The sequence below is a fragment of the Typopeltis vanoorti genome, chromosome 2 (genome assembly GCF_054136105.1).
Source record: "Typopeltis vanoorti isolate ZY-2024b chromosome 2, IOZ_Tvanoo_1.0, whole genome shotgun sequence".
Taxonomy (NCBI): Eukaryota; Metazoa; Arthropoda; class Arachnida; order Uropygi; family Thelyphonidae; genus Typopeltis; species Typopeltis vanoorti.
In genome coordinates, this window is record NC_143550.1 from 68,793,381 (window position 1) to 68,810,265 (window position 16,885).

General features: G+C 36.7%; 1 protein-coding gene across 1 annotated transcript in view; it reads right to left on the bottom strand.

The window, feature by feature from the left end:
• The window catches only part of LOC150109140 (cGMP-inhibited 3',5'-cyclic phosphodiesterase 3A-like), a 218,130-nt gene that overhangs the window by 159,035 nt on the left and 42,210 nt on the right, over positions 1-16,885 (bottom strand). Inside the window, exon 5 of the mRNA XM_090401631.1 lies at positions 16,562-16,723. Within this exon, the coding sequence (XP_090257757.1) occupies positions 16,562-16,723 (162 nt within the window). The remainder of the gene's footprint in view (positions 1-16,561; positions 16,724-16,885) is intronic.

Sequence of the window (16,885 nt, forward strand, 5' to 3'; positions counted from 1 at the left end):
GGATGACGAATCATGCTACACCTCTACTGAGCAGATGGATGGGTGTGGTTGTTGCAGATGCCCAGTGAACATCTCTTACCAGAGCATGTAACCCCAACTATGAAATTTGGAGGTGGCAGTGGGTTGGTATGATTATGTTTATCCTGGTTTGGCCTTGGACCTCTGTTTGTGGTACCATGAATACTGAATTCTAAGAGGTATCTGAACATTCTGGACAATGCAATGATTCCTACTTTGTGACGTTTTTATGGAATTGACCATTGTCTCTTTTAGCAAGACAATGTCAATGCACTGTGTCATAAGGCTGCTGCTGTAACTGCATGATTTGTGGACATGAATGTCACCACACTTGACTAGCCTCCACAGAGTCCTATTAAACAACTGTGGGATGAACTGGAGTGTCAGGTGAGGTCAAAGGATATCAGCCTCACAACAGTCCAGGACCTCATTACATGCCTACAAGAAAAAAATGGTCCAAAATATCCCCATCGATTGCTATCTTATACTTATGGAAATTACTCACCCCCCCCTCCTTTATGTGAGGAACAAACAGCACCATGGCTGTTTGTTTATTTTCTTCCTCACACTATGATGTCTGGTGACTTCTTTCCAAGTAGTGTGTATATATCAGTGAACATGATTTTTTTTACATCAATCTCATACATGAGAGGTAGAAGAAAAACCTATAGTGCATTATTGATATTATGTGGAGTACAAGTGAGGATTGAAAAAGAAGAAGTTTATTGACATTTTTCTTTAAGAGTTCAAGATTGTAATTCTTTGGGAATATTTAATGAAAAAGGCAAAGCTACTTCTTGTGTTTGCATATATACTGAATAGGAATGCTGGGAACTATTGCAATCGTTTTAGTAGGTTCAAAAAATGGAGGAATGATGGTTCTTAGTTCAGTGGACCAATGACCACTGAATGTAGTAGAAAAGTACTTGTAGTAGGAAAATCACAAAGCTGAAACAGTGCATCTGTGAGCTAGAGGTTGAAGTGAGTCATGTTTGAGGATAGTGATATGAGCCAAACTACTCTCCTCAAACATGTGAACAGTATTCCAAAGACAGATATATTTTGAATTTGTATAGAGTTAATAGTTGGATAGGTGAAGACAAGTATCTTCAACAGAAGAGAACACCTATTATTTCTGAGGCTGAGGAAACTACTGATGTGATGTGTTTATGCCAGGAGAGGCTGTAGGTAAATTCCACTCCTGTCATTCAAAAATCACCAGATCCTGTCTGGTGATTTTTGAATGACACATGAGCACATGAGCTGAGATCCTTTTGTGAGAGAAAAGAGAAGACTGCATTTTGATGGCTTTGAAGGTGACGAAGTTGTTTTTGCCTCACTGTAGGATGGTATGAAGATAAGTAGTTGCAGACAATGTTGAAGATTGGAATGTCTGAGCACTTAATGGTTGGTAGATAAATAGGATGAATGGCACATACTATCCTCAACAAATTAATGGACAGGATTAGTGGTGACTGAAGTAGGTCATTTATGTATAGGAAAAAGAGGATAGGTGATAAATCAGAGCCCTTTGGTGCTCCTGCATTGGTGGCAAAGCTCAAAGAGATGAAGCCATCCACCAAGACACATAATTAATGACCAGAGAGAGAGGTTGTTAAATTGTGAATGAAAGTATTTTGTAAATTATAATACTTTATTCATATTTAACATAATCCTCCATGTCATAAGCAAGACTTGTAAATATTATTTGTTGTTAGTCTCTTGCTTATGTGTTATTCATATAGTTGCCTTGAGTTTTGTTTGTTATTATTTAATAATATAACCTTAAGATACGTAATAGTAATAAAAATACTGTATAAAAATATCATTCATTTAAATTACTTTATTCTGTAAAATTTATTGTAAGAAACCGTGTATATAAATTTAAATGTACCTTATATGAACTGTGATATATGTTTTTTATTATTGTAAATGAAAGTGAAAGTAAATTTAAGGAATTCTGCTAATGAGATTCGACTGGTCTCTGTCAAGGAAACTGAGTTATTTTTAGGTAGTGCGTGATTGGAGCGTGGAGTACTATATACAAAGGGAGAAGCGAGTTGTTATGAGCTGAAATGGTCAGAACCGGATTTTGGCGGGAAAGAGGAGAACAGAGTTAATTCGAAAACAAAAGTAAGATATAAGAAGAAGCCTTGGGGACAGCATAGAGATAGGTAGTGAGTGGTAGAAGGGGAGTTGATATATGCCAAAAATCGACTAGGAAAGGACAGGGAATTAATAGGCATTTTGAATTACTTCTATTGGAATTCTGATACTATGATAAATTCAAAATGGTTAGTGGAAGAATAGTGCAGAACTGAAGTTAATACATAGAAAAAAAATAAGGAATTAGTAGATAACTTAAACCAAGTGCATCAAGACTTGTGTATTTCTGTGTCTATAATTCAGTTATTATAGTGGAAGATTTCTTTGAATTGTGTTGCCATAAAGTAAAAGTCAACCAGAATTTCAAATGTACCTATGCGAATTCGATATGTAGAAGCAGTAATCCGGTAAGAGTTGTCCTTTCTATAACCTGTGTGAAGCAATAACAGTTAACTCCGTCAGATATATTTTGACCTTAGCTGTGATGTTATATCAATTAATGGTCGGATGTTAGATGTACTGAAGTACTTTCCCCTCGAAATAATAAGTGTTATGTTGATCTATTAAGTGTTAGCTGACTAAAAAAGAATATAGTGTAGCCTGTCACAGGATTAGTTATTGTGACATTAAGAAAGTTAAACTTTTAAGAACTATTCTCAACTTGATTGACTGAACATAAAGAACTGAAAAGTGAATGTTCAATAGTTAATGGATTGTAATTATTCTGAATACTTTAAACTGAGCTAATATATTTATGATTTGATTCATCAATTGGGTAGAGAGAACTATGTGAAAGAAATACTAATGCTTTAAGAATTAAGAAATGTCAACATTAGTCATAATCCTCAAACCTAATTAAGAAGTTACTAATATCTGAATATGAATTTTTGTAATTGTTCAATTTGATAACCTTTTGCAGATAGTTATACTTGAATGTATATGTTGTACTATTCCACATTAAATGTTTTCTTCTGTTGAGTTAAACTTGGTGTTTGTCTGATTTTCTTTCATTGTACTGCTCATAAAATTAATCGGACCTTTGCAGAAGCCTTAAATGCTATTAGTAACCACGGCCTGAAGATAAAGTGATAATATAAGTATAGTTGATGATTGATTCCTCTATATTATTTATACTGATCTGAATATAGGGTGGCACAGTATAATATAAATTTCTTTATATTCAGATGAGCATCAATCAACAACTAACTAAGAAACACGGAATTTAAAGTGATAAATATAACATTAACAAACCAACAAAAATGGAACAGTCAGTTAAATGGGACGTTACAACAAGGTGCTAGTCAATTACAGAGGAAAGCAGTAGACTGAAGGATGGAAATTCACTGAGCAGACCTGAAAGCTAGACAGGATCAAAAGTTCTAGAACTATCAAGAGCGCGCGCGCGCGCGCACACACACACACACTTCTCCAAACCTTTCTATGACATATGTTCAGTGGTTGGTGATGTAGCCTAAGACTAATATTATACAAAAAGAACTCCATTTACTGAGTTTCCACAGAAAAGCAGCAGTACAAAAGCCAAACATCACAACAACAAACAAAGTGTGGCTTTTCTGGCGTGGCGCAAAGAGCATGTGAACTGTACAATTGACCAGTGGAAAACAGTACTCTGGAGCGATGAATCCAGGTTCACCTGTTTCTAGTATGATGGCAGGGTGTGGGTGTGGAGGCAGCCTGGCAAATGCTTGTTACCACAGTGTGCTGTACCCACAGTAAAGTTTAGTGGTGGAGGAGTAATGGTGTGGGGTGCGTTCAGCTGGTTTGAAGTGGAACCACTGGTTCCACTTCAAACCAGCTGAATGCATGGTCCACTTGACACATGTCCACACATGATATGTCCACTTGATATTCTGGATAATCAGGTGCTGCTAACACTATGGAGTTTTTATGGAACAGCCCCACATTACTATTAAGACAGTAATAGTAAATTACTGTCTTGATAGTAACCATACCACAAAGCTTCAGCTGTTATGGAACAGTATGAAGAGATGAACTTTGGCCAGGCCAGGGCATAGGACCTGCTCAGTCTTGGACAGCGATTGAGGTCTAGAGCAGCACATACTCAATCTGCAACTGAACTGAGTACTGCTTTGATGGAGGAATGGAGACAAATTCCACCTGATGTCTGCTAAACATTGGTGGAAAGCCTTCCTCAAAGGATGCAGGAGGTGATTAAAGCCAAAGGTGGACATACTCGATGTTATGATTCGCCTGCTGGTATCAATCGTAAATTTCTAAAGTGTCCAGACATTTATTGGTAGATAGTGTAGATAGATATGTCCACAGAAATCCAATTGAGGCCTGATTAGGGCCTAAGTGAAACTATCACTTCCTTACCTGTACTTGTCAGGGTTCTTTGCATTATATATAGCAGCAATTTTCTGAGTAACCTTTACAATTTTTGTGATGTGTCCTCTGAACTCAAATATGATAAACCTCATTCTTTCATCTTTTCTGGCCAACAACATCAGATCAGACATTGCTCTCTTAATTTAGTATCATCAGCAAAACAAATGGACATTTCTTTATACCCTGAAATATATCAATGATATATAAGTTAAACAACAGCAATCCCAGTACAGAACAGGATGGTGCTCCACTCCTCGCCTTCCTTTTTTGGGAACACTGCACCATTATATACAACTCGCTGGCTCCCATCAGTCAACTATCCCTGTAATCAAGCTATCAACTGACTATCATTCCCAATGCTCAATTTCAACAGTAGTTTAATATATGATACTCTATCAAATGTTTCAGCAAAATCCAAATAAACCACTTTATAAGTATCTCCTCTGTGTAGTACATTAGTCACCCTATTATAAAATATAGCCAAATTATTAAAGCAAGACCACCCCTTAACAAACTGATTCTGCTCTCTTGAAAGAGATCCATTCTCATCAATCCAGGTTTATATTACATCTATAACTAGCTTCTCCAGCACCTCCAACACATTCCTTTCTGCTTCTGGGACTGTTTATGTTTTGCTAGACTGCTGATATGTCCAACGAATCAATGGCACTGCTAGCTCTTTTGCACATTTCCATAATGTATATGGTGATGTACCATTCCCCACAGCCTTATTAACATCAAGGTTATTTAATATTCTAAACTCTTCCCATTCTTGAACTGTCAGCCTTCCATCTTCCTTCCTATGGTTATTCAACTCTCCTCCAAACCCTCTAAATGAAAGACAGAAATGAAATACTTAGATTTCCATTGCATCTTCAGCTGATATGATCTGTGTTCCATCTCTAGCAACTAGTCTTTCATATTCACCTTTTCTTGTAATAGCGACAAAACTTATACTCCTCATGCTGCTGAGGGTACCTTGTGCTTTATGTCTCCTCCATAAAATACTCTTTCTCAGAAGCTCCTGCATAATGCCATGATTCATCACATCACCCCTACTTTATTTATCCTCTTAACCTTAAGTATACAATCTGACAATGTCATAAGTAACTAGTTTTTGACAAAGTCTCAGGCCATGTTGATTTCTCTCCCCTCCAACTGGTCAAGCCACTGCACATCACTAATCTGTTTCCTTAATTTATCATATTTCCCTGTTCTGTAATTTTACACATCTCATGTATTCTGAAAGACATGGAAACAAAGAGAGTAAATCTCTGGAGTTCTGCAGAATAACATCATGGACAGAACATGATGGAAGTAATGCAAAGTTTTAATGTTAGATTTGATGATGGTTTCAAAAGATATAATTATGATGAGGTATCAACACTATCACTGGTTTACAAGAGTGATTATGAGGTATTGATATGAGAGACTGCCAAGAAGGAGGTTTCAGCCCAAAAGAGATACATGTGAAACTATAAGGTAGGTAATAAAGAGGAACTTTTGGAATTGGTTTGCATCAATATCATGTGCTGTAAGAGAAAGAGATCAAAAGAGCATGAATTTAGTTAGACTACATCTAAAACAGGTAGTGCCAAGAACCAGACAAATAAGGAAGGAATGAAATGCACGAACAGTATGATTAGGAATGCATTATGGAAAATGATGTTGCTATTTTTTTCTTTTTTTATATCTGGTCCACACACGAAAGGCCGCAAGATCTATAGTACAGTTGTGCTGTGTGTATGGGCAAGAAGAAAGGAGGAGAGTGTTCACATTTTGTTTGAACAGGTGAGGGTTGTTTGTGATCTTTGGGGAAGGCAGAATGGGGGAGACTGTTCCAATGGACAGAAGCATATGGAATAAAAGAGGAGGCAGTGAAGTTGGTTCAGCAAGTTTTAAGAGGGACTATAAAAGGGGGTTGGCTAGCAGTGGCTCTTGTTTTAATGATTTTGGAGGAGGGTGGAGAATAACAGTGACAAATTCAGCAGAGCACTATCCATGAAAGTATCTGTAGAAGAGGTACAAGGGAGAAACTGAATGTCTGTGTGTGAGATGGATTGAAGTGGGTCTGTGTGTGTGTGTGAGAGAGAGAGAGAGAGAGAGTTCATTAATTAACTGTATTGCCCTCTTCTGGATAGAATCGAGCAATCTTAGAGAAGATTTTGATGCACTACCCCAAATATGGGAACCATATTCCATGGCTGGGTGGATTTGGGCTTTGTATAAGTTAGCAGCTGTGAAGGTGTGCAGTAATGTCTTGTGCAAAAAACTGCACAGAGTATTTTTGGCAGCTGCAGAAGCTATAGGTGAAATATGGTTGTGCCAGAAAAGATCGGAGGTGCAAGTCAGTTCAAGAAAAGAAATCTGATTGTGTTTCGATATCTCAGTATTCCTGTAGGTAAAGGGCAGGGATGTGAGCTCTTCCTTTCAAGAGATCACACAGAACTGAGTTTTGGTAGCATTGAAGTTTACAAGATTGTCCTTTCCCCCACTGGAATATAGCTAGGAGATCTGAGTTCAGGTCCCTGGTTGTGGTAGATCTTAAGGATTCTAACACTTAGGCACTAATAGGCTTGTCGAATGAAAAGAAGGAGTGACTGTCATCAGCTAAGCTATGGATAGGATTGGAAGTCTGTGAGAGCCGGTCATTTATATACAAGAGGAAGAGAGTGGATGAAAGAACAGAACCCTGGAGTATTCCTGCATTGATGGGAAAATCTGAGGAGAGTAAGCTATCCACCATGACATGTAGTGAGCGACTAGTGAGAAAGTTGGCAATCCAGTTGCAGAGTGGAGAAGGCAGACCACAGGATGCCAGTTTGGTGAGTAGGTCACCTATGCCAAACCCAATCAAATGCCTTTGAAATGTCGAGGGCAACTACGTGAGTTTCTCCATGGCTTGAGTCCATAGGTGGCTCAGCTGTATATCGTGAGTAGCAGAATCCATACTGCTGGTCGCTGATTAGTTGATGTCTCTAGATGGTTGAAGAGTTGGTTGTTGATGACCTTCTCCATAATTTTTGAGGGAATAGAAGTGAGAGCAATTGGACAGTAATTTGTTTGTTGACTTTTATCACATTTCTTTGAGATGGGCTGGATGTAGACCTGTTTCCACGTTGTCAGGTAGATGCCATTGAATAGGATAGATTGAAGAGGCAATACAGGATAGTACAATAGGCGGAATATCATCAGGATCAGATGCCTTGTTTATGTTCAGGTTATTAAGGATTCTTCAGATTTCTTGTTGTTGGAAGACTATGGGAGACATGAAGAGAGCCATTCTTTGTGGAGTGGAGAGTACTTTCCCCAAGTCATCATTGCAGGAATTGGAAGCGAAAAGTGATGCAAGTAAGTTGCCATTGTCTGTTGGTGACAATGTAACTACAGTACCATCTGGATGTGAGAGTGATGGAAACCTGGGTGATCAGAAGTTGTGCCCAATGGCCTTGGCAAGAAACCAGAAGACGCAACTGCCATGTGGACAGGAGGTGAGCTTGCAGCATTTGGCACTTTCAAAGTCTGACTTGGACTTGGTGATCATTCTTTTACAACTGTTGTGAGCTGCAGTATAGGCAGAGAGGGCAGCTGGAGTTTGGGCAATGAGCCAATTGAAGTAAGCAGAGGTTTTTCCTTTTATAGCATTGGCACACTTTTTTGAAAAACCAAGGCTTGGATGGTGGCTGAGAGTTTGGAATGGAATAGGGGATGAAAGCCTTCATTCCTGTGAGGATGATTTCTGTTATTTGGTCTGAGAAGGTGTTTGGATCAGAAGAACTGAAGCAGCAGTCAGACCATGGGAAGGAGGAATAGAAGTCACAAAGGTCCTCCCAGTAGGCACCCGTATAGTGCCAAAGGACATGAGACTGTGAATTGCTGGCTGTAGATTGTTCTGCAGCAAAAGAGACTTGTTATGAGGGTTTAATTGTGGTCCAAATTTCCTCTTGGAAATATGGACACAATTAAAGTTTACCTGGAAGGGGAGCTTGTTAGGAAGAGGTTAAGTGTGTTGGCAAATTGGAGGGGACTGTCTGATATGACATGGTATAATTTAAGCAACTTCACATAGACTGTTATGTTTATATTCTAATGCAAAGAGTATCAAAAATAAGGGAGTTGAGTTTGTAGAAATGTTGCTTAAGTGAGGATTATAGTACAAATGAGAGAGAGAGAGAGAGAATCTATGGAAACAAGAAAGTGAGTTTGCAGAATTTTTGAGGAATAACTGTCTTAGGCAGCATGCAATGGAAGTATCATGTGGTTTTAGAATGCTGGATTCAATAACAGCCTAACAGGATGTGGCTGTGAAGAAAGTATTGACACTATCACCTCACCAGTTGGTGTAATAAGTGATTGTGAGGTATTGACTTAGAAAGTGGTCATGTAAGGAAAGGTTACAGTTAAGAAGGGTTATATGTCGAACTATAAGGGTGGATACATATAAGAGTCTTTCTGGTCAACTAAGACTGATACCATACTGAGATGATGAAATCTGGGGAAAACATGTCAATAAAGCATGGGAATACAAATGATACAGTGCAACAATTAGATGTTAATAAAGCTGTAGGAATGGATGAGAATGGATCTGTTCCACTTCCCAGATATTTTTAAGGAAAGCCCCAAGAAGGGGGAAAGAACATCTTATTTAGTACAGACCAGTTTGCATAGCTGCAGCTATAGCTAAGGATAATGGTTAGAAATAGAATACAGGATTAGGTTAATGAAACAGGATTCTTCTAATGGTCAGTATGGGCTTGTAAAAGCTAGGTCTTATTTTAGCAATTTATTGACATTTTATGATAAAATGATAAACATCTAATAAATAAATATAATCAATATAATAAATGATAGAGCCTCCATAGCTCAGTCAGTACAGATAAAGCCCTTTGGTTGGAAAGACATGGGTTAGATTCCCATCAGTGACGTGAGGAACCTTTATCTGGTCTCTTTCAATGAAAGGTGAGTTAGCCAGTCTCATACAAAGGTAGGGTTTTTTTTTTTCACCCAGAAACTCAGGTTTTTTCCCTCAGAACAGGCAAACCGCCCCTGTGTACATCCACGACGACAGTCATAAATACTTATGGCAAGAAAGGCAATGGGAAAACCATCTTGCATCATATCTCCCTAGTAATTAGCTGCAACCCTCTCAGAGGAGGCCACAGGATTAGGAATAAATGATAAATGTAAATTAAAATCATCCATAAGAGTAGGGAAGAGTGATCATTATGATCACTCTTCCCTAGTTTACTAACCCAAGTTGTTTATAGATTTCTTCATCATGCCTTCCACATTCCCTAGCCTACAGCAACATCCAGCTAAATATCTCTTCCTGTTAACCTCCACCTCACATCATACTGCCTTAAAACTATTGCCCTTATTTCGCACTTGCATTTCTACCTTATGTGGACATAATCACCTTACTCTTATCATCAGCAGCAGCATTCTTCTTCCTTCTTGCACTTTCTATCCTTGCAAAAAACATTGTACCCTTCCATTTCTATTCCCATCAGATCATCCTCATTCAACCATGTTTCACTTATTCCAACAATTTTTGGGTGAATAAACTCAGTCAATAAAATAATTTCATCTCTCTTATTTCTGATGCTCCTGGCATTTGTAAATAAACACACAGCAGTTCACTTTTAGGTCTATAACAAGGCATATAAGCCACCTCTAGGTTGTGATTTTCCTATCACACTTGCCCTTGCCTAATCACTTTTATCATCACTTATCCCATATATCTCTTCCCTCAACTATTCCTCCCTGATCCATTCCATTCCTATGTTGATCATCCCCATAGACACATTCCTATTTCCAACATTCACTCTCCTTAAGCCATGTCTCCCTGTTCACCTGGATCACCTCATTTCCCTGTCCATCTTGTATTCCTGTTTTATCTTTATTTTTCTCTCTCACACACACACACACTACTACACTTTCCATTAACTAGTACTTCAGTCTCATCCATTCTACTCTCCTGATCTTTCACTTCACCTCTTACTTTTTCTGATCTCTTGATTGCATCACTCACTGCACACTTCCTTCTAGCAATCTCTCCATTTGACTCACATCAAGCCATTCAAATGCAATCCATCACTTTTGTAGAAATCCATTCTTTCCACAAATACATGCTATACATCTATAAACTGCACTCCCTTCCTCATATAGCTCTGCCAGAATGTATGTAAGAAGTAAAAATGGCAGGCAGTAACTTGATGCATGAGTATAACATGCAGGCTAAAAGTGCAGGTTATGACAAGGAAAGGAAAAATCCCATACTTGAGAATTGCCAGTCAAGCCAAATGAAATTTTTCTATTATATGACAAAACAAACGGCAACATTCAAGACTCAGGGAAATAGTAAAGGAACTAGAAGTGAATGAACTATATATATATGGGATGTTGAGTAGGCTTTATGTGAAGAAGCTGAACCTGGCTGAATCAGTCTTGCAATAAGGAAGTTCCTTAAAGAGTGGAAAGAAAGGCAAAAATTGTGCTACTACACTGAGAGAGACGGCACTTATTTGTGATGCAAAAACAGTTTCCAGGTATGGACCACTCTGTATACTAGCCACTGGACAACCAGAGGCTTGCAGGCCTGATGGTGGTGCAAGATCTATTTCAGAGGGACCCACAAAGAGATTTGTAAAGAAATATTTCATTATTTCAATTTTTTTTTAAAGCATGAAGATTGGCAGAAAGGAAAGTATTTATGTATAAATATATGCACATTAGCAATATGTCATTATGATAGGAGTATTTTTATATAAAAAAAGTAAATACTCATCATGCTAAGCTGGAAAAGCTTGTGCTGTGATGAGAAGTAAGTAGTATAAGCAGCACAGCCAGTCACATATGATCAGTTCAGCTGGCATACTGTTCATGATTGCAATTGTTTGAAGTTTGAATATTAGTTTTGCATTTATGCAAATAATATACACTGTCCACTAGTTTGACATTCATGCATGTAAGTGCCAATAGTTTTTACAAACAAAAAAATTATCTTGCTCATGCTAATCTTTAAGCATGAAATATGGCCTGTGGACCAGAAAAGGTTGCTCATTGCTGTATATATGCATCCCTAACACAAGGGATGTTCTTCATTCATCCATTTCACACTAACTTTATTAAACCTTCTGACCCTTGTAATACATCTAGACATTGCTTCTAATAGACATTTCTTGAATAGCACTAAATCAGAACTGGTCTCCTTTCCCTATACTCCTCAATCCATGATAAAGCTGCAAGCTATCTCCTGAGCTTTTCATAATTACCAGCCTTTTGGTACCACATATATCCTTTCTTCACAGAAGTCCTATAGCTGGTAACTAACCACCCAAGTAATCACTTCATGGTCACTCTTGCCAACAGGAAAAAGATTCAACACCTCATATCCCACGATGAGATGATCAAATCTCTCTCGATCCAAGATCCTCAATCCTTGTATGTCCTCTGTCCTAAAAGATGCATGTTCTCTGTCCCTAAAAAACTCAAGAAATTCATTTCTTTACTTCCAGATGACCTCGTCATCTCAAATTATATTAACAGAATCAAAATTATCCATAACAATCACCCTTTTCCTATTTGCTTATATATTTCTTTGTCACTGCAATCCACCTTACTGGGCCTATAGCAACATCTGACTAAATAATTCATTCTATTCACCTCTAACTTACACATACTGTTTTAAATCCACTGCCACTATTTTCGCCCCTTGTATGGGCACAACTCCTTTTCTATCATCAACAGCACTCCACCTCCCTTTATGCCTTTCTATTTTCACAAAAAACATCATACTGTTCCATTTCTATTCCTGTTAGGATATTATCCTTCTCCAACCATGTCTTGCTTATTCCAACAATTTGTGAATGAACAAACTCAACCAACAACAATCTTAGTGAATGCGTCAGATGCACAAGAAACGGTTGTTAAGTGTTCAGTTTAGTAAAGCACATTCCAGGCAGACTCATTAGCTCTCTGAAATTGATGAATGAATAGAGGCAGATGAGGTTCTTCTTCTTAAGTAGCTTCTCCAATTTGGAGGTTAGCGATTTGATATGCCAGTGTCCGATCCTCTGCCATGCTTTTGATCTCATAATAGCTCTCGTTACCCATCCATTTCTTTACAATATCAACCCAAGATGTTGTTGGTCTACCAGATCTTCTTTTCTCTAATTTTCCTTCCAGTATTTCCAGAGACATTTTCTCTGTTGATCTTGTTATTTTTTTCCCTGCCATCTTGCATTTTCTCTTCATAAGGTCTTCAATGAGTGCTCTTTTGGTTCTCATTAACTTCAATACCTCTTCATTACTTTTTTTTTCTCATTCCAAGAAATCTTCAGTGCTCTCCTATAGCACCACATCTCAAAGGTCTGCAATTTATTGATTATGAATTTTGTATATGTCCAAGTCTCACATCCATAATTCAATGTGGACCATACATAAGATTTTATTATTCTATTTTAGTCTGTTTATTTATTCCAGAGGGCATTAGTAATTTATTATTCCAGAATGCTTCTTTTGCTTTAGCTATTCTTGATTTTATTTCCATAACTGTTGTTCCATCTTCTGTAATCATTACTCCTAAATAATTATAAGCCTTTACATTTTGAATAAATCCTGTTGATACTCTTAAATTTATGTTTTGTTGCCGCTTTTTTTTGTTGTTTGTTTATTACCATATACTTGGTTTTATCTGTATTTAATACTAAACCATAATTCTGACTCTTTTTGATTATTATTATTATTATTATTAAGAGAGACCTCCAGGGAGTTAGAGACTCATCGAGGGAGGCCACATACTACACACACACCAGCTATCATACTTATTCTTGAATTCATTCACAGTGCTTGCACACACAACATCCAAAGGCAATCCATTCCAATCACGCATGACCCTCTGAGAGAAAAATCTAGCCCTCACACCCTTCTTGGCGGCCTTCATTCTCAGCTTCCAAGGATGCCCTCTAGTCCTTTCCCCACCATTTCAATTTTGTAATTCTATTTTTGATCTAGCTATGAACACCAAATCATTAGCAAATTTAATATTGTTAATGCTAATGCCATTTATTTTTATTCCCATTTCAATTTTTTCATATGCTTTCATTATCATTTCATTGTCTCACTCCTTTTTTGATATCTATTGTTTCATTATTAATATTGTTTATAATTTGTCTTCTGATTTCAGTATTATTATCACACCTCCAGGGAGTCCAAAGACTCAGAGTATAATTCTAATATAATTCTGAAGTCTTCTGCATCAATTTGAATGTCTTTTAACATTTATATTAACAGATGAGGTTAGAAGCATTAAAGTTGTTACAAGAGCTTGACTCAAATATAGCAGTTGGAATGGATGTTACAGGAATGTGAAAAAAAAGTTAGCAATGTCCCTGATCCAGTTGTTCAACTTGAGTTTCAATACTTGCATGATTTGTAATGAGTTAGAGTAAGATTATTCTTGATGAATGTTTAACACTTCTGAAATTTGCCAAGGTTTGACTGGATTACAAATGCAAAGTTGTTATACAAACTCAAAGGGAATAGAATGATAATAAATAAACTTGTAACATAGAGTGGCTGACTGGAGATTGACTGACTGAATATCAGGAAATAATGTAAGGAGATGCTGTATCTAAGATAAGAGAGTGACCAGTGGTGTACCTTAGGGTTTGTAGTTGGCCATTGTTATTTAATTTGTACATTAATAATATTGGAGAGGATCATGTTTGTGATGTACAATTATTTGCTGATAATGCTAAGACAGGGAGAGTGATAAGAATTTTTGCAGGCTGACATAAACAGATTATATGAACAAATGACAATGAATATCAGTTCAAAGGATGACACTGCAAGATGTGTTATATTAATAAGAATTGATCAGGCAGTCAATGAAGCTAGAGATTTGAGAGTTACTGTGGATAGTGAGTTAAAGTTTAAGGAGACCACACTCTAAAGTGGATAAAGCTGGATAACTGCAATGTTGAAGAGAACATTAATTTGTAAGAAAATAGAAATTATAAGTTTTGATAAGATCACATCTGGACTACTGTGCACAGATATGTCATCTGGTTTCCAGAGGTGAGGAAACAGTTGAAAAAGGTCAAGATAGTAACCAAGATGATAAATGGCCTATGGAACTGCATACATATTAGAGCATATTGAGGGAATGTGGTCTTCAAAGTTTGAAAAATAGATACAGGATATAGATATGATAGAAACACACAAGTTAGTGAGCTCTTAGAATATAGATACAAGTGATATTTTGCAGCTTAAGGCAGGTTGAGTAGAACTCAATCATCCTTGGAAGCTGACAAAGTAGTTGTTAGGAAATATGCGAGGTACAATTTCTTTTCAAGGCCTATTGTGTGGAATGGGCTACTATTATATGTTGTGAATGTGTCTTTGGCATATTCATGGAGAGATATGTTAAGTATTTAAGCATGAGTTTAAACATATATAAACATAAACGGATAAGAGGAGTGCTTGAGGAAAGTACCATGATATTTTGTTTCTCTGGGTCAAAGATTATGGATATCAGTAATGCTACTAGGATGTAGAGACAAAGTAGGAAAAAAGTGAAAGAGATTATTATTTTGGCCAAGTACAAATGATTTGGGAAGTGAAGTGACATGTGGAGCGACAAAAGATATGAAAGATTTGTTGATATAAGTGAATGAGAAGAGTGAGATAGTAAAGATTATAAGTCTGTTGACATAATATGGTAGGCATCAGTTGAGAAGGGCCATGATAGTGATTTTTTTTATTTTATTTTATTTTTTTATGTAGTTCCCATCCACAAAAGTTTTTCTGTAAACCTATAGTACACTTGTATGGATGGGCTAAGAATTTTTTATTTATTTTTTTAATTAATTTTATCTATTTTTTGGGGGGGGGTATTTTTTAAATTTATTTTTTTTTGTAAAGTCTGGAGACCAAACAGAACTTCTTTAAGCCACTTCAGGCCTCCAATAATCAAGGCAGTAGTCTTAACTGGGTGATGAAATTTATCTCCTACCTCAAGACAATCACTAACATCCATGTCCACAGCAGAATTTGAACCTGCAGCGTGTTGGTAGGAGAGCAGGTAAGCTAACCACTTGGCCAACCAAGACAGGGTTACGTATGGAGAAAGTTTGATGGAGGAAAGGACTTATATAAGGCTGATGATTTGTATTCAAGTGGATTTGGAGTTAGGTGTCTTGAGAAAGTACTGTTCAGTAAGGATTCAGAAGTGAACAATCAGGTGTGTGCATATGCATATCTCACCTTGAGAGAGTGGAAAAATGATCAAATGTTTTGAGCGTAACTCTTCGGGTTTTGAAACTGAGTTGGATAGACAACACAAGGTATGAGGGAGATTTGAGGACCAAAACGGATAGCGCAATTATTCACACTAGTGCCACAAGCATCCAGATTAATGTTGAGGAGTTTCTGCTTAATTCAATTTGGTCAAAGATTGAAAGGTACTACGTAAGACTTGATGATGAGTTCCCATTATGAGTTTTTGACTCCAATAAAATTTCCAAGAAAATAATAATGCTTATAAATTCTTGCCCAGTGAAATTAACTAAAGCAAAATCTCATTATGCTTATTGTTAATTATTCTTGTATTAGTATAAATGGATATTGCAATATCTCTTTGTGGCTCACAGTATCTTTGTATTGTGTATCTTTGGTATCTTCACCATATAGCTGCACTATTACTATTGTTTATTATTTATTTTCTTTTGCTTCTTTGTATTTTATTTTAAAACTATTTTTCACAATAACCAGAACCATTTGAAGATAACAGAAAGCTGTAACTGACAAAAAAAAAAAAAAAAGTACTAGAAAGCATAAGGTACAAATTTGTTCATAAATTTCACATGTTCTAGTTAAAATTCAGGAACTTTCTTTTTTTTTTTTTTTTCAGATTTAAAATGGAATGTTAAAATTATTTAACATCGTGAAACTCAAAAGAAACAATAGTTTCAAACTTGTCATTTGTTGTATATGGAATGAAATTATCCAAGCCACTTGCAGTAACTGACAAACAAAATAAATGACAAATTAAAGTAGAAGTTACCTGGCTAAGTATTAACTCTCCAGCTTGATCATAGAGATCAAATATTGGGTAGTCCCAATCTGTGATACGACTAAGAAGAGGATCAGTTCCAAGATTTGATATATCATACAATACATTGTCTACTAATATCCCTGTTTTTTCTTCTTCAGCTGTGATCAAAACCTAAAGGCAAAATAATAAACTGGTTTCAACAGGATGCACTAAATATCTCATATTTAAAAAATATATATATTTATCATACTTTTTTAGAAATTCCACAAAAAGATATATAATGATGATAATATTCATCAATTACATTTCTTTTCTTCCAAAATAATTCAGTAC